The sequence below is a fragment of the Cetorhinus maximus genome, chromosome 6 (assembly GCF_964194155.1).
Source record: "Cetorhinus maximus chromosome 6, sCetMax3.hap1.1, whole genome shotgun sequence".
NCBI lineage: Eukaryota > Metazoa > Chordata > Chondrichthyes > Lamniformes > Cetorhinidae > Cetorhinus > Cetorhinus maximus.
The window spans coordinates 134,224,929-134,250,122 of record NC_135884.1 but is presented as its reverse complement, the minus strand read 5'-3'; the positions used below and the strand labels follow the sequence as shown (position 1 = coordinate 134,250,122).

The following is a 25,194-nucleotide window of genomic DNA, read 5'->3' as shown; positions in this document are numbered from 1 at the left end:
AGCAGATAGATGGGAACACCGCCATCTAGAAGTTCCCTTCCAAGTCACTGGCTCAAAATCCTGGAACTCCCTTTCCAACAGTACCCACACCCCATGGACTGCAGCAAATCAAGAAGGCAGCTCACCACCACCTTCTCATGGGCAACTAGGGATGGGCAATAAATGCTGGCCCAGCCAGCAAACTCCACATCCCATGAATGAATATAAACAAAAACTCCTGTTGTCTTCACCTCTGTGCCCAATCCTTTGGCTGGTCATCTTCCCTCTGCACTGGAGATGCTTTTACCCCTTTCCAGTGTTCTCCCTTCACCTGGACTCCTCCCTCTGGTTTCTTACCCTCTATAGATCTTTTCATTAAGAACTGTGGACATGACATTGGCTGTCTCAATTTTTTTGCTCCTCTCACTCCCTCTAACTAGTGTGCATGAAGGATTTGACGGGTAGGGCCCTTCTCGCCACCGCCAAGCTGCATCTTGGTGCTTGTTTGAAAATTCTGTTGATGAGGCATTCTGCTAATGACTTTGACAGTCCGCTGATGGAAGTATGTGGTAGGATCCACCATCTCTTCCTGCAGGGCTTCAAGGTCATTACATGCAGGCCACTGCCTGATGGACTTATGGTCAAACTTGCTGCATAAACCTTTCCAGGTGGGACATGTGTCGCATACAAAAGTCCTAACCGCTATTTGTCTCAGCTTCAATACCTAAATATGTTTTTTTAACCTTTCCTTCTCTCCATCAGCCTCTGAAGTGTTCTGAGGTGATTCCTACATTAAGGAGATGTTAAATAAAGAAACAAATTCCATTTATTTGCACACCATTCAGAAGGTCCCATTAACAGAGAAACACTAGACCTTAATTAATCAGTCTGGGGTTGTTTTCCTAGCTTCATTATGCAAGTAGTCATTTTGTGTCAGACAGTATAGTTCCTTGCAAACATTTTTAAAGTGCAGCATACGTTGAGAAAAAAAATTAATGAAATTCAATAGCAAATGCGTGGAAAAAAGGGAATTATGCAATCTAAATTGCAAATTAAGGGGAACCAAAAGAAATAACAGAGATCATTGATGTATTTCTAGTATTGACAACCATAACAGCGAATAAATCTTAAGCAGCAGCAGCAGCAGCCGCCCACCCCTCAGCCACTTTGTGTGTGTGTGTGTGTGTGTTGGGCTGTCAGGGGCCGAGTTGCTGGTCTCACTCCGGGAGGCGATGGTTGGCCATCATCAGTGGGTTAAACCCCGAGGAAGCAGCTACTTGGCCACCGGTTTCGCCGAGCGATCCGGGTGAAGCGGCTCCGGGATCATGGGGGATGCGAATGAGGAACCGGATCAAATCCGATTGAAATGCCTGAAATATGAAGGGAGCTTCACCGTGCCGCCGGAGGACAAGGTACCGCCTCTGGCTGTAAGGGGTGGTTAAAACCTGACCGGCAGAGCGGAATGACCATCCTCCCCCTCACCAAACCCACCTCCTTCACCCAAACCCACCCCCTCACCAAAATCCCCCCTCACCAAAATCCCCTCCTTCACCCAAACCCACCCCCTCACCAAAACCACCCCCTCACCAAAATCACCCCTCACCAAAACTACCCCCTCACCAAAATCCCCTCCTTCACCCAAACCCACCCCCTCACCAAAACCACCCCCTCACCAAAATCACCCCTCACCAAAACCACCCCCTCACCAAAATCACCCCTCACCAAAACTAACCCCTCACCAAAACTACCCCCTCACCCAAACCACCCCTCACCAAAATCCCCTCCTTCACCCAAAACCACCCCCTCACCAAAATCCTCTTCACCAAAACCACCCCCTCACCAAAATCCTCTTCACCAAAACTACCTCCTTCACCAAAATCCCCTCCTTCACCCAAAACCACCCCCTCACCAAAACTAACCCCTCACCAAAATCCCCTCCTTCACCCAAAACTAACCCCTCACCAAAATCCCCTCCTTCACCCAAAACCACCCCTCACCAAAATCCCCTCCTTCACCCAAAACTAACCCCTCACCAAAACTACCCCCTCACCAAAATCCTCTTCACCAAAACTACCCCCTCACCAAAATCCTCTTCACCAAAACTACCTCCTTCACCAAAATCCCCTCCTTCACCCAAAACCACCCCCTCACCGAAACTAACCCCTCACCAAAATCCCCTCCTTCACCCAAAACTAACCCCTCACCAAAATCCCCTTCACCAAAACTAACCCCTCACCAAAACCACCCCCTCACCAAAATCCCCTTCACCAAAACTACCTCCTCACCAAAATCCCCCTTCACCAAAACCACCCCCTGACTAAAATCCCCTTCACTAAAACCACCCCCTAACTAATGATTTAGACAGTTCCACCCTAACCTCCCTGCTGTTATATTCTATGCCTCGACTAATAAAGGAAAGGACTCCATATGCCTTCTTAACCACCTTAGTGACCTGTTCTTCAGGGATCTGTGGATATTCACTTCAAGGTCCCTCATTCCCCTACACCTCAGTATCCTCCCATTAATTGTGTAATCCTTTGCCTTGTTTGACCTCCCCAAATACATCACCTCACACTTCTCTGGGTTGAACTCCATTTGCCACTTTTCTACCTACTGACCAGTCCATTGATATCTTCCTGCAGTTTACAGCTCTTCGCTATCAACTACGTGGAAAGTTTTTATGTTGTCTGCAGACTTATTGATCATTCCCCCAACATTTACGTCCAGATCGTTAGTATTCAGCACAAAAATCAGGAGACCTGGTACAGAGCCCTGCGGAACCCCACTGGAAACGGCCTTCCAGTCGCAAAAACACCCGTCAACCATTACCCTCTGTTTCCTGACGCTGAATCAATTTTGGACCTAGCTTGTTACAATCCCCTGGATCCCATGTTTTAAAATTTTTTTTTGAACCAGTCTGCCAAGTGGCAGCTTGTCAAGTCTTGCTAAAAACCATGTATACCACATCAACTGTAATACCCTCATCAACCCGACTTGTTACTTCCTCAAAGAGTTCAATCGTTAGTCATTCATGACCTTCCCTAACAAATCCATGCTGACCACGCTTGATCTGGGGCCGGAACAAAAAGTATGTAGGAGCGTGCAGGTTGTTTGTATCTTTTCCAATATTCACCCAATAGGGAGGAGTGGAATTTGCGAGGCTTAAGCTTTACATTCAGTATCCAGTTTAGCACCCATATATTTTGCTACAAATGGCAGTTATAATATCTTCTCAAATTTTCCTCCATTATTGTTTAGTGGCCTAGATCACACTTAGACATTTTGTGGAATATTTCAGTGTAGAAATGAGAAGCCATCAATAGCTTCTAGATGAGTTGATCAATTTGAGATACCTGAATAGCTCTTGCTTCATGTGGTTAAATTTATCTGTTTGCTGCTGGAAGCATCTTTTAAGATGGAAGAAGTTACTTCCAGCCATAATACAAATCCCTGTACTGAAACGCGTTGTGTGAAATTAATTGTTGACTTTTTTATTGCAGTTGGGAAGAGGCAGAAGTGTGAAAGAATTTGTAAAATTAAATCGCATTGGTGAAGGAACCTATGGTATTGTGTGTAAGTCCAATTTAACATTTTATAATTGTCTCCAGGGATGGTTTTTATTTATAATTAAATGTTTTATCTGTTCCTCAGAATTGGTATAGTTCTTGAAATGTTGAGGTCAAATGTTCATAGATGTATTAGGTTTACAGTGGTATTTAAGTATATGCATAGGAAAATAATATGACTGTCATTCCTTCAAAGTTTTGGGGACATGGGCGATTTGTTTAAGCGCACGCCCCTCTAAGGGGTCATGCACGTGCAGTCATTTAGAGAGACCGAATTGTGCGTGGCCTGTGCGGGATCTTTAGGGTTATGGCTGCACAGAGTAGGGAATATTGCTTACGGCTGCACTTGATGATTGGGGATTCAAGTGCATTACAATTCTGAGCTTAGTATTTTTGGTCGATCGAACCATTACCAATCAAAACAGTAATTTCAGTTGGACACTTTTTATACATTTCCCTTGCATGACTATGATAATTTGCACGTCCCTGCATTACCTGATTATAGCAAAGGTTAAGAGGACAACCTAATTACATTTTTAGTTTCACAATAGCTTAAATTATAACTTTACTAACAAGCTCACTTACCTTTAGGATAACAAGATCCAGCTAACTCTATCTTATCAATTATTTAACTTGTGTTACATATAATTGCTATTCTTTCTTGCTATATATTTATTTCCTCATTGACACTCATTCTGGCAACCTGTCCACTACCATTGTCGTGGGACCACAACTAGACCAAGCACACTAAGCAATTCCAGAAATATATGCCTTTTCTTAATTAAACTATAAGGGGACTTTGGGTTGCACCAATGTCATCGAACGAAAAATCAACAAAAGCATCCCCTTTTCAAAGGGCTAAAACCAATAAAAAAAACTTAGCAAATACAAAGAAAACTTCTGAATTAAATATTATCTGCACTATTCACTGTGCTCTCCACTCCCTGTGGCACTCACCGGTCGCTGAAGCCCTCCACTGTAGCAGTGGACATCACATGCTCCTTCTCTCGGGTCACCTGGACAAGGCTGTGGAAGTATATGTGTCTCTGCCTTGCCATGATATATAAATATTCATCAGGTCGTGCTGTAAACTCTCTCCAGTTTGTAGGAAACAGCTAGCAATAATTGGTCTTAACTATGTGTGTACTGCTTTTACAAATAAAAATTCAAATCAGTAGTTTTGATAGAAACAATTTTTGTCACATTTGAACAAAATTGGAACTAAAATGGTAGTGTCATTCAAATGTGTAGCATTTCTAGTCAGCATTTTAACCTTAGTTAAAATAAATGATTGGCAAAAACGGCTAAAAGTTCATAAGGATGGTTACTATGTTAATCAATTTGTTCATACTGTTGAAAGTGTTCTAAAGTTGGAATTAAGCACATTGCTGGAGATTTATATACTTGACTTGCATTATATCTATGCTGGGAATATTCATTGTTGTTACGAGGTATGAACAATAGAGTAAATCCTTCATTAAGGCTTCTGCCCTTTCCACAGCACCAAAACTGCTCTTGTAAAAGTGACCAGCATCATGTGTGACTGTAACTACAGCTCACTGTCCCTCCCTGACCTGTCTGCTGCCTTTGACATTGTCAACCACTCCATGATTCTCAAATGTCTCTTCACAGTCTACCTTCATAACATCACTTCAAATCGTTTCCTCTCCTGTAACAGCATGAGTTTTGGCCTTGGCCTCTTCATTGTTTTCCTGTTAATTATGCAGAACTTTGGGCCAGATTTCCACGTATGCTGATATCACTGAGCTTTATGCTACCACCATTAATCCCAAAGTTGTTACCACTATCTCTAGCCTTAGACCTAGATGAACCAAAACCTCCTCCAACTTTATGTTGGCAGAAACAGAGCTACCTTCTTTGACTTGTATTAATTAAATAGTTATACATGTCTTGTTTCAACATAATTTCTCTCCTTGCCTATTATCTGAAGCTCAACCCAGAGTTATCATTCAACCCTCAGTTTAGCTTCCTCCATCAAATGCAATCTGCCATGAAGACTGCAGTCATTCACTTTTAGACTCTTGCTCATCTTCACCTTAGCTCTCCTTCTTCACTGCTGAAGAACTAATCCACATCTTTATCACCATTCAGTTGGTCATCTTCCATTCTCTTCTAATTGACCTTCCGCGTTTTCCATTCGCAAACTACTAGTCACCCAGAATGCTACAGCCCATATCCTCACTCAGACAAAAACGTGAATCCACATCACACTTGTACCTACCAAACCACACTGGCCACTTAGACAACGTCTGAGTGAATTGATCACAGAATTCCCATCTTTAATTTTAAAAGCCTCCATGGTTTGACTCTGCACTACTTTCATAATCTTCTCCAGCCCTGTGCCACTATGTACATCTTCTGTCTTCTGACTTTCCTTCCCCTTTCCCTCCACTTGATCATGGGTGGCTGCTTCTTAAGCTGCCTTTCCTCAGCCCTCCCTCAGAATTTCCACCTCACCAGTCCCTCGCCTGCCTTCAAGGATTTCTTTAGACTCTCTTTCTTCACTGTGTTTTTGACCTCTCCTGATTCTCTTCCAGTCACCCTACCCTCTCAATGGGCATCCATTGCTTGTAAATATTTTGAGTTGTCTCTGTATTTGTAATAAGCAATATAGAAATGTTTGTTGTTGAGTTCCTCAACTCTACCTCCTGTGAGTCTGTGAACAACAAAATTCAAGTAAGATACAAGATTTACATTCATATAGTGTATTGCTGGAAAAGGTGACATGTCTAAGCTTTTTGCCTTGCACTCATCAGGACACTTCACTAGAATATCAATATAAGGGAAAAACAACAATTTATACTGTATGTGAAGAGAGTGCTGATTGGTTACTAAGTGGCATAGCCATGGAGAATGCACCAGTGATGGTGACTGACAGTTAACTGCCAAGCACTGTTTGAAATTTAAACCAGGCAGTTTGACCCTGATTGACCAATTGTTGCCTTCCCCTTATATTGGTATTCTTGTGAAGTGCCTGATGAGTGCAATACTCAAGTTCTGTGCTACCATGTGACTATTCATATAGTGCCTTTCACGATCACCAAATGTCTCAAAATGCTTTGCAGCCAATGAAGTATTTTAGAAGTATAGTCACTTGTAATTTTTTTTTTTTGAAAAATATACTTTATTCATAAAATATCTGGAAGAACATTCCAAACATTTCAAAATCACCATCACAAAAGTACAGTCAGATTCAACTTTTACACATGTATCACAAGGTGCATCAATACAATCAATGAATATTACAATCATTTCAATATGGTCAATTCAGACAAAGGTATTAGAGTTATCAACATACATCATGTTGCACTCTGAGGTGCTTCAGTACAATTATAATACACTTAGTATTGCCTGCATACATTCATTTTGAGCTGTACAGCCCGAGGGGCTCTCAACAGTTCCCAGTCCCTCGGTTCACTGTGGCAGAAAGGTTTTAGACAGCGACCTTTCCCCATTGCGCCTTTGCGGCGGCTGCCCCAAGCTTTAGTGCGTCCCTCAGCACGTAGTCCTGGACTTTGGAATGTGCTAGTCTGCAACACTCGGTCAGGGAGAACTCTTTGCGCTCAAAGACCAACAAGTTCCGGGCAGACCAAAGAGCGTCTTTCACCAAGTTGATGATCCTCCAGCTGCAGTTGATGTTTGTCTCGGTGTGTGTCCCTGGGAACAGCCCGTAGTGCACAGAGTCCGGTTGTCACAGAACTGCTCAGGATGAACCTCGACAGAAACCACTGCATTTCTCTCCAGACCTTCTTTGCAAAGGCACAATCCACAAGACTTGTAATGTAGAAAAGGCAGCAGCCAGTTTGCACACAACAAGCTCCTACAATAGCAATGATAAGCTAAAAGATAGTAGTTTCTGCATTAACATTTTGTATTGCTTTAGATCGAGCCCATGATACAAAAAGTGATGAAATTGTTGCCCTTAAGAAAGTTCGCATGGATAAAGAGAGGGATGGTAAGTCAGAAATATCAAAGTTAAAACCAATGGCTTGTTTGGTTTGTTGTAATTAAATGAATTCATTTTTTAAAAACTTGCTAAACCTTTCAGCAATAATGTCTGAAACCAATTGCACACCAAATACATATTTTGAATCAGTATTACTTTAACCTTATTTAATACGCTTAATTTACCAGTTACTCCAGTAACCTCTAAAAGAAAAATAAGAAAGACTTGCATTTATATAGTACCTTGCTTGACCTCGGGACATTCCAAAGAACTTTACAGCCAGACTATATGTAGGTTTTGATTTATAATCACTGTTGCGTTCTAGGAAATGCAGCAGCCAATTTGTGCACAATAAGCTCCAGCAAACAGCTAAGTAATAATGACCGGGTAATCTGTTTTTGTGATGTTGATTAAGGATATACATTGGTCAGGACACCGGGGATAACACCCTACTTTTGTTTGGTATAATGCCATGGCTTCTCTCACATCCACTCTACAGAGCAGGTGGGGCCGCAGTTTAATGCCTCTTCCAAAAGATGGTTTCTCTGACAGTGCAGCACTACTTCAGTACCGCACCGGAGTGTCAGCTGAGATATTTGTGCTCAAGTCTCCGGAATGAGGCTTGAACACAAAACCTTCTGGCCCACTGAGCCATGGTTGACACTATGTTCCTGCTGGTACTACAAGGCAGCTTGTTATTTTCAGTGAGGGAAAAAAATGGGGGGAACAAGTGAAAACAATGTACCCTTGTGTATTTTTAAAATAGATATAATTATTTTTATTTTAAGTTGTGAAAACAATAAGTAAAAATGCTACTAGAGTCTAATCTCTATTTGAGTGTGTATCAAAGTAAAATTGAGATCACATTCTATTATGACACAAATGTCAAACACACAAAGGATTATAGTAGTGTCCTTTCAATGATAATTTGTAGCTAAAATGGCTGTCACTTATTCTATTATTTGATTAAGCATTAGCTTTATCATTAATAATGTCTGTTCACTCATCATCATCGAATGCTAATGTGGATTAAAGAGTAATTATTAAAACGGTTTACTAACGTAAAAGTATCCAAGCTTTTACTCTTTGTGGGTCTGTATGTGTCATGTAGTCTTGGAGGCCACATATAAAATTTGAATCAGTTTTCCTTAACCTCAAGTTGCTGTTATTAATAGATCTTGAAGTTCCAATCTCAGCCGATTTTTATTCTTCATGGGGTGTGAGCCTTGCTGGTTAGGCCAGCATTTATTGCCCATCCCTAATTGCCCTTAAGAAAGTGGTGGTGAACCGCTTTCTTGAACCTCAGCAGACCATGTAGTGAAGGTACACCCATAGTGCTGGTAGAAAGCGAGTTCCAGGACTTTGACCCAGAAACAGTGAAGGAATGGCAATATAGTTCCAAGTCAGGATGGTGTGTGGCTTAGAGGGGAACTTGCAAGTGGTGGTGTTCCCATGCATCTGCTACCCTTGTCCTTCTAGGTAATAGAGTTCACGGGTTTGAAACGTGCTTTCGAAGGAGCCTTGGTGAGTTGCTGCAGTGCATCTTGTAGATGGTACACAAAACTTACAAACATCAAATCAAAAGTGACTAAAGGTCAGTTAAGCCCCCGAGACCCCACGGTGCCCACTAGGCACGGAAGGCCTCGATCGTGCCAGCGGACACCGCATGCTCCCTCTTCAGGGCTACCTGACCATGAACATAGCCACGGAAGAGGGGCAGACGGACAGGCCGACTTGGCCAGGCAACAACGGTTTTTATACGGCTGGTCCATTTATCCATCAATTAGGCAACAGCACTAAAAGCTGCTCTGTCCAAGCCTCCCAACCCATTAATTTGAAAAAGAAAATATAGAAAATAAGTATAAGCACAAATGGAGCTGTGTACAATATTTATTTTATAAATCTCTTTGAAGTCTAGTCACTGTTGTAATTTAATAATGTAAGTATAAGCGCAAATAGAATTGGTTGCAATAAAATCCAATCCGCTGCATTTTTAGCTTCTGTATTTCTTTTGTTCATCTGCAGGAATTCCTATCAGTAGTTTGAGAGAGATTAATCTGCTCCTTAAACTGCGGCATCCTAATATTGTGGAGCTAAAAGAAGTAGTGGTAGGAAACCACTTAGACAGGTCAGTGGTTTGACTTGTAACACAAACATGTTATTTTTCATCTGCAGCCAGTAAGATTTAACTAATGTTTGAAAGGTTACCTTTGAAAGTTTCCAGGTTAACATGTTGGACTGTGGCCTCTTCCTCTTTTTAAACAAATAGAAAAGGTAATTGTGACCTCTTTGAGATTCCCCTACTTAACGTACCATCTTTAACAAAGAGGATAGGCAAACTTTTTTTAATGAGGAATTTGTAGCTGTAAAATACAAATCTAATTATCAATATATTTTAAGAATCTCTCTCTATCCCCTCTCAGAGGCATACAGAATCAGTCTCACAATGCGAGACCTGAGACAGCTTTTCCTTGCCAGCAATAGAAATTATTTATATACATTGCATATTTTAAAAAGTAAAGATAGTTTAAAATTTTCTATGACATGAGTGTATGTCGCATTGTAACTCTGTCTCTTTTTTTTTGCTTTTTTGTACCTCCTATAGCTACAATGGTCTGGACTTTGCTTTGCTATCCTAGCCCAGTGGTTCTCAAACTGGGGTCCACACAACTCAGGGGTCTATAGAGACTATCCAGGGGTCCCCAAAATAACGTGAGCAGGACCCGTTACTGAGTTGGCATGTGTCGATTTCCCCCCTCTGCTTTAGCAGTATAACGCAGCTGAGAGCTCACTTACCAGGAAGTTCAGTGTCACGTCCAGTGAGACACTGATCAAGTATCTCACTGGGTGGGCACTGCGGCTGAGGCAGCTCTTGAAACTGATACATAACTGAATTAGAGGGGACTTGGACTGACTGAGGATCCTGAAGAGGAGATAGGTGACCCCAGATATACAAAGAATGGATTCACATAGCTGTGGGGAGCTGCTTCTTTCAGGGCAAATTTGGTAGTGGATGGGATGGACAACTAATGTGTGCTCATAATCAAGATGGTTATTATCCAAAAAAGAACAGATAATTTATTTTTAAAATGTATGTATGCTCACAGATTTCCTGCAACAAATGTTTCTTTTATTCCGTTGGTATTTAGTTCCAAGATTATCACAATACTCCTTGTTTTAACTTTTCCTTCCCTATTAAGAGGAAAATGGAGGATCATTTAGATGCAAGTACTGTAACTAGTAAATGTATGAAAAGGCCATACTTTTGTAATGACAGATTATTGCCAGAAAATGTTTATGCTCGATGAGACTTGAATTTCTTTCCTATTGCATCAAATGCATCATTCCTGGTTTGTGCTGATGCTAGTCCAGTGCAGTACTGAGAGAGTATGCCATTATCAGAAGTGCCATCCTTTGGTTGGTGTCAAAGTAATGCCTTATCTACCTGGATGTTAAAAAATTGAGGCCTCTGCACAGGGTTTTAAATACCCTTAGGAAGAATGTATTGTTATACCATTGGCCTGCAGTATCATGTAAGCTCCTACTAAGGTACTACGTGAAGATAAGTGATAGATGAATTTTTCACTTTTTCACAGCATTTTCCTGGTAATGGGATACTGTGAACAGGACCTTGCCAGTCTTCTGGAAAATATGCAGTCACCGTTCTCAGAGGCTCAGGTAAACATAGAACTCTTAAGTTTTTAACATTTTTATAGTAGTCGTTTGTTTAAAAAAAATTCTAAGTATAGCTTGCTAATTTAACTCCCAAATAAAAGCGCCACATTCTCACTATATAATAAAAACAGAAAATGCTGGAAAAACTCAGGTCTGGCAGCATCTGTGGAGAGAGAGACAGAGTTAATGTTTCGAGTCCATACGACTCTTCAGAGCTCTGAAGAAGTCATACGGATTCGAAATATTAGCTCTGTTTCTCTCTCCACAGTTGTTGCCAGACCTGCTGAATTTTTCCAGCATTTTCTGTTTTTATTTCAGATTTCCAACATCTGCCGTATTTTGTTTTTGTTCTCACTTTTGGGTCTTTTATATTCTCATAGTTTTATACTGCCCTTTTCAGTCATTATTCCTTTGGCTTTCTAAAATTTAATGCATTAACTATTGGATTCCTTCCCTTTTTCTTAAGGTGAAATGTATAATCCTGCAGCTATTGAAGGGACTGCGATATCTACACGAAAACTTTATTATTCACAGGTGAGAGAATTGAAAAGGTAAGTGTTATTGTTTCCTTTAACACAGACAGTAATGGAAACAGGCTAAAAACAGTAATATTAAACATTTGGTCAATTCAACATACATTAAAATATTATTTTGACACTGGGGAGTAGAAAACTAAAGAGCTGCAATAAACCTTTAAAAACCTGATACATCACAAAAGGGAAATTGGTGGATTGTAGCTTGAAAACTAAACACATTGGGCAAGAAATTTGTTTTGGGCAGTGGCACTAAATAGGCAGTATTGAATTGGCCACCTATTATACACAGCATCTGACATTTAATTCCATTGACTGTAGTAGAACTGACTATCAGGTGTTGTATATATAGGGTGGCTGATTCAATACTGCCCATTAGCACCACTGCACAAAATGAATTACTACCTCATTAACTTTCACAAATGGGTTGGCTTGTTTTTATCGTTCAGCTTCCTAAAGTTTAGAATATAATCAAACTTTTATGTGTTGGGATGTGGAGTTTTCCAACCCAAAATTGCTCTTGGTTCTTTGCGCATGAAGTTCAAACCTTAATGTTCAGCAACACTTTGTACCTGATGACCTAGCATAAAATAACCTCGCAGCATTTTCAGGGTTTTCTTGCCTTATATTTAATCTCCAGATATCACCAACACTGGCCTATTCCTAATTACCTTAACAACTGCAAGGCCAGAAAGTCAACCATTTATTGGGATTGGAGTCACGTTTCGGCCAGATGGCAGGATTATTCCCTGTGGATAAATATAAACCAGTTGGATCTTTTCAATAATCCTTTAGTATTCAGGTTTATTTTTCTAGTGTTGATTCACAAATTACTAAATTTACTGAATACAGTTTTTACAATTGGTGGAATCTGAGCCCATTACCTCCTAGATTGCTGTCTAAGACAATAACCACTACACTAAGGTATGCCATCTATTTATTTGATGGCGGGGTGAAAATCGTATATTTTTCATATCAAACTAGACTTTGCCAGCTTATCCTTTACAGAAATACTGAACACTTAAAAATGTTATAACTCAATGGAATTTCTTTTGGTAAGTGATGTTGATTTTCATGAGATTATGTCAATCATTTGTTAGCAGTTTGGAGAACTAATTGCATTCCTTGTTTACTGTAATAGATTATGAAATTTCTTTTCCACAGATATTGTGGTCCTCAGTGTAGCACATTTTCAAGCATGGCTCAGTTGTAGAACTTGAGTCAGAAGGTTGTGGGTTTTTGTTATGAGGTGACAGATGATGTGTGCCAGGCAGACCAAATCCACAACTGAAACTTGGTCACGCTATTACAACGGTTTTAAAATTTGTATTTATTACGAGATGTGTACACTGAATTCGGAAGTAATGAGTCCACCAAGACCTTTAGAGATTTTTTAAAAAGGTTAAATTAAAATACTTATTAACAAAACAAAAGATTTCAAACACATACATAAGACTACAGTTGCTTCTATAACAAATTGTAAAATTCCTAATTGACCTGACTCCCAGTTACACACCCGCTTTAAGGCAACAGTCCAACATAGGTTTTAGATTTAAAACAGCACCAATACCCACTTGACAGTAGAATTCCAAATGGTTTTCCCAAGCTTCAGTTACTTTACATAGCAGACTTATGTACAAATGGCTGGAAGGTTCTTGAAGGCTACTTCACACACTCCTGTTAGATCTTACATGGACCTCTCCCATAGCCTTTACTTCTCCTTTATGCATGTTTCTCTCTCTTCCATATGTCTTTGAAGCTGTATTTTCCTCATAATATAAAAGCTTTCATGTTGCCAATATTGTCTAACCTTTGGGAAAAATAAACACACTCCTTAGCCTTGCTTATCTGACTAGTTGTAAACAGACTAACATCCCTTTGAAATCCAACAACCCCTTCAGTTATCTAAAAATGCAAATTCCCTTCACACCCTACATGCTAAGCCAGCACCCTCATTAGCATGTCGAACACATTTCTACACCTAACTTCTTTTGATGATTTCAAGCTTGCAGTCTACTTGACTCCAAGCGTCATTAAATCACACAGACAAAACCACCTGTACTAACCCTCATAACCTACTTCACAATAAACCAGAAAAATATTATGAAAATTATTATACTTTTGTTACAGTTTAAGTTCCACTCCAAGGCTTGAGCACAAAATTCAAGGCTAACACTGCATTTTTGATGAGATGTTAAGTGAGACCCTGCTGCCCTTTCAAGTGGATGTAAAAGATCCAATGGCATATTTTGAAGAAGCGCCAGGAGTTATCCCCAGTCTCCTGGCCAATATTTCTTTCTGTCGATCTGATCGATTCTGGATATTGACGCAGAATTTTCTGGAACTTTTTGGTATAACTAGAGCTTGAGAGCGGAGTTATGCCACATTTTCCAAGGATATTCACACATTACGGACTTGCACTTGTTCTAAACTGAAACACTGCTATGAGCACATTTACTTGATTTCTCACACCGCTTCCAATGTGTGTCTGCCAAAATCCTCTGCCACTCATTTTCATAGCTCAGCATCCCCATGTAAATGACCAGCAAGTTTCCTGAATTTACACCATTAATGTGCTGCTGCACATTTAATCCCAAATATTTAGGCATAGTAGAACTTGGAATCGGCGCAATAACAGGAAAATTTGTATTCCCCAGGCCCAAAGCTTTAATTTCTTTTTTTTTAAGGAAAGAAGCACTTTTATTACTATTGATGCTTTTCTTTTCAAAAATACCATTTTTATTTCTATATAAATCATTGTAATTATTAATTAAAAACTGTAGTACTTGCCTTGGAGATTAATTGGAGCAGAAATTAGTCTGGTTCGCTCAGATTCAATGCTGCAGAGCAACAGAGACTTGGGCCTTGAGTCTCAGTTACAGCTTCGGGACAAGATGTTAAACACATGGCTTCAGTCAAATTGGTAACAAATCCCTTTCTTTTCTGCAGAGACCTTAAGGTGTCCAACTTGCTAATGACTGATAAAGGGTGTGTTAAGATAGGTAAGATTTGTAACCTTCAATTTATATTTAATCTTATTGGTGCCATTAGCTTTTGGCCATGTAAAATTGGTTGAGTCATTTGAAATTACACACTAATAACTTTCATTAGTTCTATATGTCTTAAAAATTTAAGGTGGGCTTTCTTCAGACTGATATAGACTGTGCTTTAGTGGACCATTTTATAATAGAAACATAGAAAATAGGAGGAGTAGGCCATTCGGCCCTTCAAGCCTGCTCCGCCATTCATTATGATCATGGCTGATCATCCAACTCAATAGCCTGCTCCTGCTTTCTCCCCATATCCTTTGATCCCTTTCACCCCAAGAGCTATTTCTAACTCCTTCTTGAAAACATACAATGTTGTGACCTCAACTACTTTCTGTGGTAGCGAATTCCACAGGCTCACCACTCTCTGGGTGAAGAAATTTCTCCTCATCTCAGTCCTAAATGGTCTACCCCATATCCTCAGACTGTGACCCCTGGTTCTGAACTCCCCCACCATCGGGAACATCCTTCCTGCATCTACCCTGTCTAGTCCTGTTAGAATTTTATAGGTTTCTATGAGATCCCTCCTCATTCTTTCAAAGAATAATGTAGTTTTTAATTCATAAACTAAGCCTACCTTCACTTGTCAATATATGTGTTGGGATTCCTACAGTTCCATATGTTATAAGATTGGCCTTATCGGCAGCCTTGTAAGTAGGACCCAAGCCATTTGCTCACATTGCAAGCTCGATGCAAGTCACAATGCGGGGTAATGGCTACCCTAATCAGATCATTGCTCGCTGTGTATCATGCAAACTCATGAATGGGCCTAAGGCAGCCACATGCAGTCCTGAAATGTTCCAAGTCTACTGCAGATTACTCTGGAAGGTAAATTCAAAAATTTGAGCAACAGGTTTCACTCTGTTACTATGCAATAGCAACACGTGTGGTATTCTCCACTAACAGGGTGCTGCTGTCAAGCCAAAAAGGTGTTCTGCCTATCACACAATGAGTAATGTGGCAAATGAATTTCAAGTGCTTGTGTGATGCCAGGTATGTAGGCCATACATCCCAATGACTGGCGGGTTGTAACAAATAACATGTACCTTCGGCTGTTCGCAACAGGCTAAATATTGACTGTACCCAACCAGCCCGTACTTGTAAAATTCAAAACATAGTAACCAACCTGAAATGTGATTCCGCGATTGGACAACACTTGCTAAACATTCCTGATAAGAATTACACTGAAAGCCAATTTAAGATTATCTGTCGGGCTCACAGCATGGCTTACTTATGCATGCTAGAAGCGATGTATGTTCACACATAGGGCCCTGTCTTTTGCAGACAGAAGGAGCATGTCCACGTTTAGCGCCTTTTTCAAATAAACAAAAGCTTAGGGGGACAGCCATTCCCTGGTTCAATCCCCATGGCAATGCCTTGACCAATCAGAGTCAGCCTGCCTGGTTTAAGTTTGAACAATAGTTTGGCAGTTAACTGTTCCCTGCTGCATTATCTAACACCTCTACCAATCAGAGTCCACTTGCCATCAATCAGCGCTCTCTTCCTATGCAGTATAAATTGTGTCATCTTGCGATCTGTCCTGGTGAGTGCAAGACGAATAGCTTAGACAGCATGTCTCTTTTTCCAGCAATTTGTAAATTCTTTTTTCACTATTCACTCTCCCTGATTTTTAGGTATTCTGCACCCACACGCTACCTTATCATTTATCTCTTGGCTTTTTATGGGACCTTGCTGTGCATATGTTAACTGCCACAATAGCGACTACACTTCAAAAGTAATTATTTGACTGTGAATTGCTTTGGGATGTCCTGAGGTTGTTGAAGGTACTATATAAATACAAGTTCTTCATTTTCCACCTTAAACTGACTGGACACTGCATTGCTTTCCTATTTTAAATCTTCTAAATGTATTATTCTTCATTGCAGCGGACTTTGGGCTAGCACGTGCATATGGAGTGCCTTTGAAGCCTATGACTCCAAAAGTAGTAACACTGTGGTAAGTTGGCTTGTGCAAACTAACCTAGATCCAGTCTTCCTACGATTATGACATGATTTGCTACTAAACTAGGTCTGCAGCTTGCATTCCCCATTTGGAGTGTGTTTGCTATCTTCCCTTTCTGTTTTCCTCACCCTCAAGTACTTATTTCCAAAAGCACCTCTTGACCTAGATTCTATAAAGTTATCTATTATGTATTATAATGCTCCACTTGTTGGGGAGTGTGAAGGAATAGTGAAGACAGAGTTTAAGGGATTGCATCCTCTCTCAAGCTAATTCAAAATCTCTACACATGTGGCAGATATCTTTTTATCCTGTGAGTTACCAGAAACTCCAGGACACAATACAAAATCGCAAAGTGACTGTTGCATTCAGATTTTGGCTAAATATTGGAGCGAACATTTATGAAACACACTGTTTTGAAGCCACCTCAGATACTCAGGTGCAAACCAATTTACAATACTTACAACTTCAATCCCAGCCTCTTTTTAAGCAACGTGATGCTGCCAGCAGTGTTAAAGATCTTTCTGGATCTCTGAAAAGAGTTTGAAGTTTTCTTGGCCTGTAGTTGTTGCGTAATGATATCCAAAATTTGCAATGTGCTTTACGTAATGATGTGGTTTTAATGCCCGTATTCATATCAATAGCATCAGTACTTATTAATGAGTCAAAGAAACGAAACTGGCAATTTGTCACATCTTTGATATTTGCAACTTCTGCCATGTGCCAATTACCTTTATTTTTCAAAACCAAACGCCCCATGAGTTAGTTTATTTAAAGCATTTATATTGTATATTTTAACTTGTGTAACACTTAAAAACGGAGGTTGCTTTTCCATGTTTGGGAGCTCGGAATTTTTGATTGGATATTGTATTCTTGAATTCTTAGGTACAGAGCACCAGAATTACTATTGGGAACAAAGACCCAGACTACAGCTATTGATATGTGGTAAGTACCTTATTTAATATAAAATAAAAGCAGAATATGCTGGAAATACTCAGCAAATAGGCAGCCTTTGTGGAGAGTGAGGTATCTTATTCACTTGGCCTTACTCAGAGTTTTTTCTTTTTGTTACTAAACCATGTTGCAGATTTTCTCATAATCTGTTCTTTTTGCTACTTACAGGGCAGTTGGTTGTATCCTTGCAGAGCTGCTGGCTCACAAACCTTTGCTTCCAGGAAGCTCTGAGATCCATCAGATTGACCTGATAGTTCAGTTATTAGGGACTCCTAATGAGAATATTTGGCCGGTAAGTCATGGTGTGAATTCATCAGAGGTTTGCTCCCTCACTCCAAGGCAAAAAAAAACAACATTTTTTTAAGTTGCAATAAATGTTGTAGAGGCTTTTCTTTTGAGTGTGGCAACTCGGAAATTTGAACTGTGAATTCAATTTGTTAGCTTTTATGTCATCCTTCTCCAGTCTAAAGTCAAGTTCAGATATGAGCATCTAATTAAAAACCTCCTCTTCTGCTAGTGACCATCACTCCTAACTAGTTAATCATAATGGAATATAGGGCTTTAAAGAACATCTCTCTTACCGATAGACATAAAAACATGTTTTATGGATGTGTCAAGTTACCATGCAGATAGAAAATTCTACCCGGATCACAGACTGATAGAATTTGATGTTCAATTTATAACATGGACCAGTGCCTTAAAATGCGTTTTAATTATGCACTTATTCTGTTTTAAGTTTCTACAGTTTTGTGGTAATAAGAGCTGAAAATAGCAGTAACAAAACAGAAAGAAAATGTTGGAAATACTCAGCAGCTCTAGCAGCATTTGTGGAGAGAGAAACAGAATAAATGTTTCAATTCTGTGACCTTTCACCAGAACTCCCTTTCTCCTGGTTCTGATGAAAGGCAACAGACTTGGAACATTGGATTGAATTTTTGCTTTGGGATCGGGACCCCCAATATCAGGTGGGTTTCCAGGTCCCGACCCCGCGTTGCGCAGAGATTGAAGCCTGATGCAATTTTTGACGAGCAGGCCAATTAGTGGCCAGGTAATTAAGGACAGCAGGTGGGCTCCCAAGAGGAGAGGGCTAATAGGAAACTCTCCAGCAGTCAAATCAGCAGCCCCACCATTAGCGGAGATCAGGGAGAGGGAGGGCGCACCAAGATGGGAGGCATCCTCTGAAAACTTTTATAAAGTTAAAAATAATAAGAGGCCACACCCTCCAGGCCCTCATAATGGAAGGGGTGCCTATGGCTACAGATTTAGCCATCTTGCAATTGTGGCCACGGGGAGGGGTAGGTGGGGTAAAAATGGAGCGGTGGCCCCCGGGTCTACTGCAGGGTGATACCCCCATTCATCGTTCCGGATTTGGTCTTAATGGGGTGTCCAACTGCCAGCTGGAAAATTCCAATCAGCATCTGCACAATGATGGCCCATTAAGGGGCATGATTGCTGTCCACTGCCTCGGGGCAGGTAGCTGTCACCTTCCTGAACCAGCATATTTAAAAATAGCCCGCCAGTGGAAACATGTCAGCAAACCAGCCCACGGTGGGAAATTGCAGGGCTCATCCGCCTCCAGGGTCATTAAAAAAATTGGCCCGTTAGCTGTTTCTTCCTCCGCAGATGGTGCCAGACCTGCTGAGGTATTTGCAGCATTTTCTGCTTTTAATTTTAGATTTCCAGCATCTACAGTATTTTGCTTTTGTATCACTGAAATTAGCAATAGATTTGCATATAGCTGCTAGGATTTTTAAACAGTTTTTAAATGATTTTGCCACATGTTGAAATCTGTTGAAGCTTGTCATTGGTGTGTTTCTGTTCGACGGCTTCCATTTTGCCTAATTTTGGGAGTTTTGAGTGGGGAAGAATGACAACTATTTGATCACGTTATTGTCTTGAAATAGTTGGAAATATTCATCATCTGAATAAGTGGCGTTATGCAGCTATTATCATGCTGCTTCTGATGCTCCTCCCATTTTATCGAGTAGCTATTTACTTGTATTTATGATGTGGTCTAGGGTTTTTCCAAACTGCCATTAGTGGGTCAGTACACTCTGCGAAAACAGCCTTACAACAACTTGAAGCACAAGTTTCCATGGCTTTCAGAAGCAGGCCTCCGACTTCTCAACTTCCTCTTCATGTATGACCCAAAAAAGAGGTATTTTAACATTTGTTGTTTTATATATGGTAAGAGATTCTTGTTCTGATGGAAACACTTTCTATTGGAAAGTTAGTGCTTCCATGTATTAAATCTTTATCTTGTTGAGATGAAGATGTAATACACAGCAAAATAAAGCGATACTATAAGAGCCAGTATAAGTCTGGTAGTAACATTGGTTGGCATTGGATTGTGTCCTCTAATCGGAAAGGGTTCTTATCCCCTATGCTGTTGGATGAACAGGGAACTTTGAGGTTTGCTGGCTTGGTCATTGTAAATTTTCAGCTTGCATGATGTTGAAGCAAGTATTTGTAGTACAGTAATAAATCTATTCAAATGTTGGGAACTTCACTATCATTTTTTTATAGTATCAGGTCAGTTTTAGAATAATAGTGCTGCTCCTGACCTTGGTTTTATTTTGTTACTATCATATTAACACTTCACTACAAAAATAAACTTTTTTGTAAAAATGATAAAATTAAAACGTTAATAAATCTAGAATTTGAAAAGTTAGTCTCAATAATAGTGACCATGAACCATTGTCGATTATCTTAAAAACCCTCCTGGTTCACTAATGTCCTTTCTGGAAGGAAATCTGCCGTCCTTACCTGGTCTGGCCTATATGTGCCTCCAGACTCTCAGCAATGAGGTTGACTCGTAAATGCCCTCTGAAATGGCTTGGCAAGCCCCTCTGTTGTATCAAACCACTACTAAGTCTACCAAAACTGCTTCTACTCCTCAGTACTGCTTCTGCCGAAGCAGTCCACGTCCAAATGCAGGAAGACCTAGACAATATCCAGGCTTGGGCTGTCAAGTGGCAAGTAACATTTGTTCCACCCAAGTACCAGGCAATGACCACCTCCAGCAAGACATAATCTAACATCACCCCTTGACATGCAATGGCATGACCATCACTGAATCCACCACTATCAATATCCTGGGGGTTATCATTGAGCAGGAACTGAACTGGACTAGCCATATAACTACTGTGGCTACAAGAGCAGTTCAGAGGCTATGAATCCTTTGGCAAGTAACTCATCTCCTGACTTCCCAAAGCCTGTCCATCGTCAGGAGTGTGATGGAATACTTTCCACTTGCATGGATGAGTGCAGCTCCCACTCATGAAGCTTGACGTCATCCAGGACAAATCAGCCCCCTTTGTTTGACACCACATCTACAAACATTCACTCCCTCCACTGCCGACACACACTGGCAACAATGTGTACCATCTACAAGATCCACAGCAGGAACTCACCAAGGCCCTTAGACAGTACCTTCCAAACCCATGACCACTTACATCGAGAAGGATAAGAGCATCAGACACATGGAAACACCACCACCTGGAAGTACCCCTCCAAGCCACTCACCATTCTGATTTGGAAGTATATTCCTTCACTGTCACTGGGTCAAAATCCTGGAACTCTGCCCCACCTGCCTCCCCCCTCCCTCCCCCCCCACTAACAGCACTGTGGTTGTAACTACACCGCATGGACTGCAGCGGTTCAAGAAGGTAGCTCACCACCACCTTCTCAAAAGCAATTAGGGATGGGTAATAAATGCTGGCCTAGCCGGCAACATTCACATCCTATGAATGGAAAAAAAAAGGAATGAAACCGTATGGATCACCCGGCATCGACCTTGGCACCGCAAACGATAATCGCAAATCCAGTCTGGCGACCCTGCAAAGTCCTCCTTATTGGGAGAGCTGGCTCATAGACTAGTCAAGCAATAGCCTGACATAGTCATACTCACGGAATTAAACCCTATGGACAATTTCCCAGACACCACCATCACCATCCGAATATGTCCTGTCCCACCGGTAGGACGGACCCAGCAGAGGTGGCAGCACCGTGGTATACAGTTGGGAGGGAGTTGCCCTGGGAGATCTCAACATCGACTCTGGATCCCATGAAGTCTCATGGCATCAGGTCAAACATGGGCAAGGAAAGTTCCTGCTGATTACCATGTACCGCCCATCTCAGCTGATGAATCAGTGATTCTCCATATTGAACACAACTTGGAGCAAGCACTGAGGGTGGCTAGGGCACAGAATGTACTCTGGGTGACTTCAATGTCCGTCACCAAGAGTGGCTCAGTAGCAGCAATACTGACTGAGCTGGCCGAATCCTAAAGGGCATAGCTGCTAGACTGGGTCTGCGGCAGGTGGTGAGGGAACCAACAAGGAAAAACCTACTTGACCTTGTCCTCACCAGTCTACCTGTCGCAGATGCGTCTGTTCATGACAGTATTGGTAGGAGTGACCACCACACAGTCCTTGTGGAGACAAAGTCCCACCTTCACATTGAGGATACCCTCATCATGTTGTGTGGCAATATCACCGTGCTAAATGGGACAGATTTCGAACAGATCTAGCAACTCAAAACTTGGCATCCATGAGGTGCTGTGGGGGAGCAGCAGAATTGTATGCAACCACAATCTCTAAACTCATGGCCTGGCATATCTCCCACTCTACTATTACCATTAAGCCAGGGGATTAACCCTGATTAAATGAAGAGTGCAGGAGGGCATGTCAAAAGCAGCACCAGGAATACCCAAAAATGAGATGTCAAACTGGTGAAGTTACCACACAGGACTATTTGCATACTAAGCAATGAAAGCCACATGCGATAAACAGCTAAGCAATCCCGCAACCAACAGATCAGATCTGAGCCCTGCAGTCCCGCTATATCCCGTCATGAATGGCGGTGGACAATTAAACAACTGACTGGAGAAGGAGGCTCCACAAATATTCCCATCCTCAATTATGGGGGAGCCCAGCACATCAGTGTGAAAGACAAGGCTGAAGCATTTGCAACAATCTTCAGCCAGAAGTGCCAAGTGGATGATCCATCTTGGCTTCCTCCTGAGGTCCCCAGCATTACAGATGCCAGTCTTCAGCCAATTCGATTCGCTCCACGTGATATCAAGAAATGGCTGAAAGCATTGGATACTGCAAAGGCTATGGGCCCTGACTATATAACCAGCAATAGTACTGAAGACTACAGAACTAGCTGATGTTCTTAGCTAAGCTGTTATAGTACAGCTACAACACCGGCATCTACCTAACAATGTGAAAAAGTGTTCACATATGTCCTGTCAACAAAAAGCAGGATAAATCCAACTTGGCCAGTTACCACCCCACCAGCCTACTCTCGATCATTAGCAAATTGATGGAAGAGGTTGTGCTATCAAATGGCACGTACTTAGTAATAACCAGCTCTCTGACGATCAGTTTGGGTTCCACCAGGCCACTTAGGTACTGACCTCATTAGAGCCTTAGTCTAAACATGGACAAAAGAGTTGAACTCCAAAAGTGAGGTGAGTAGAATATTGTGAGCAATTTTGGGCCCCGTATCTCAGGAAGGATGTTCTGGCCCTGGAGAGGGTCCAGAGGAGGTTCACGAGAATGATCCCAGGAATGAAAGGCTTAACATATGAGGAACATTTGAGGACTCTGGGTCTATACTCGATGGAGTTTAGAAGGACGAGGGGGGATCTGATTGAAACTTACAGAATACTGAAAGGCTTGGATAGAGTGGACGTGGGGAAGAGGTTTCCATTAGTAGGAGAGACTACGACCCGAGGGCACAGCCTCAGAGTAAAGGGAAGACCTTTTAGAACAGAGATGAGGAGAAACTTCTTTAGCCAGAGAGTGGTGAATCTATGGAATTCATTGCCACAGAAGGTTGTGGAGGCCAGGTCATTGAGTGTATTTAAGACTGAGATAGATAGGTTCTTGATTGGTAAGGGGATCAAAGGTTACGGGGAGAAGGTGGGAGAATAGGGTTGAGAAACTTATCAGCCATGATTGAATGGCAGAGTAGACTCGATGGGTCGAATGGCCTAATTTCTGCTCCTATGTCTTATGGTCTTATGGAGTGACTGCCCTTGACATTAAGGCAGCATTTGACTGAGTGTGGCAAAGGAAGATGGTTGTGGTTGTTGGAGGTCAGTCATCTCTGTCCCAGGACATCACTGCAGAAGTTCCTCAGGGTAGTGCCCTAGGCCCAATCAATCTTCAGCGGCTTCATCAATGACCTTCTTTCCATCACAAAGTCAGAAGCTGGGATGTTTACTGATGATTGCACATTGTTCAGCACCAATCGTGACTCCTAAGATACTGAAGCAGTCCATGCCCATATGGAGTAAGACGTAGACAATTTTCAAACTTGGGCTGATGAGTGATAAGTAACATTCATGCCACATAAGTGCCAGTGATTGTCTCCAACAAGAGAGAATCCAACTGTCTCCTCTTCATCTTCAATAGCATTACTATTGCCGAATTCCCAACTATCAATATGCTGGGGGTTAATGTTGACCAGAAACTGAACTGGTAAACACAGCATTTATATGGCTGTTCAAGAGCAGGTCAGGGACTGGGACTTCTGCAGAGAGTAACTCACCTCATGACTCCCCAAAGCCTATCCATAATCTACAAGGCACAAATCAGAAGTGTGATGGAATACTGTCCACTTGCCATGATCAACCATACAAGAAGCTTGACACCATCCAAGATAAAACAGCCCACTTGATTGGCACCCCATTCACAAATGTTCACTCCCTCCACCACTGAAGCACGGTGGTTTCAGTGTGTACCATCTACAAGATGTACTGCAGGAACACACCATGGATCCTTAGGCAGCACCTTCCAAACCACGACCACTATCATCTAGAAGGACAAGGACAGCAGATAGATGGGAACACCACCAGCTGGAAGTTCTCCTCCAAGCATCTCACCATCCTGATTTGGAAATATTTTGCCATTCCTTCACTGTCACTGAGTCAAAATCCTGGAACTCCCTCCCTAACAGCACTGTGGATGCACCTACACCACAGGGACTGCAGCTGTTTAAGAAGGCAGCTCACCACCACCTCAGGGGCAATTAGGGATGGGCAATAAATGCTGGCCTAGCCAGCGATGTCTACATCCTATAAATGAATCTCTTTTTAAAAAAGCCACACACCACCCTTGACTTTGAACTGTATCGCCGTTCCTTCATTGGCGCTGGGTCAAAACCCTGGAACTTCCTCCCTAACAATGCTGTGGCTGTACCAGATGGACTGCAGTAGTTCACGAAGGCAGCTCACCTCCACCTTCGAGGGTAATTAGGGATGGGCAACAAAAATGCTGACCCAGCCAGCAACGCCCATGTTGCGTGAAAGAATAAAAAAAAGATTTAGGTAAGTGCATGTCATACGATTTTCAGACCTCCATGGCCAAACTTCCTAGATGTATTCTGGTCACTCTGATCGGCAAGTGCTCATTTGTAAAGTTTTGTCCCACTGCACCTTCACAAGCTGAAGTACTGCAAATTTGTTTGCTGGATTGAATTTTGCATTAAAAAGCTATAATCAG

At 41.6% G+C, this 25,194-nt stretch overlaps 1 protein-coding gene across 2 annotated transcripts in view; it reads left to right on the top strand.

Moving 5' to 3' along the window:
• The window catches only part of cdk10 (cyclin dependent kinase 10), a 53,213-nt gene that overhangs the window by 23,741 nt on the left and 4,278 nt on the right, over positions 1-25,194 (top strand). Inside the window, exons 1-11 of one of the 2 annotated variants that reach the window (XM_078544550.1) lie at positions 1,219-1,391; positions 3,480-3,552; positions 7,450-7,521; positions 9,538-9,640; positions 11,109-11,190; positions 11,654-11,721; positions 14,670-14,722; positions 16,654-16,723; positions 17,612-17,671; positions 17,849-17,972; positions 19,699-19,838. In XM_078544550.1, the coding sequence (XP_078400676.1) occupies positions 1,305-1,391; positions 3,480-3,552; positions 7,450-7,521; positions 9,538-9,640; positions 11,109-11,190; positions 11,654-11,721; positions 14,670-14,722; positions 16,654-16,723; positions 17,612-17,671; positions 17,849-17,972; positions 19,699-19,838 (932 nt within the window). In that variant the 5' untranslated portion in view covers positions 1,219-1,304. Of the gene's footprint in view, positions 1-1,218; positions 1,392-3,479; positions 3,553-7,449; positions 7,522-9,537; positions 9,641-11,108; positions 11,191-11,653; positions 11,722-14,669; positions 14,723-16,653; positions 16,724-17,611; positions 17,672-17,848; positions 17,973-19,698; positions 19,839-25,194 lie in introns of those variants that run through there. The other variant, XM_078544551.1, reaches the window with a different exon arrangement.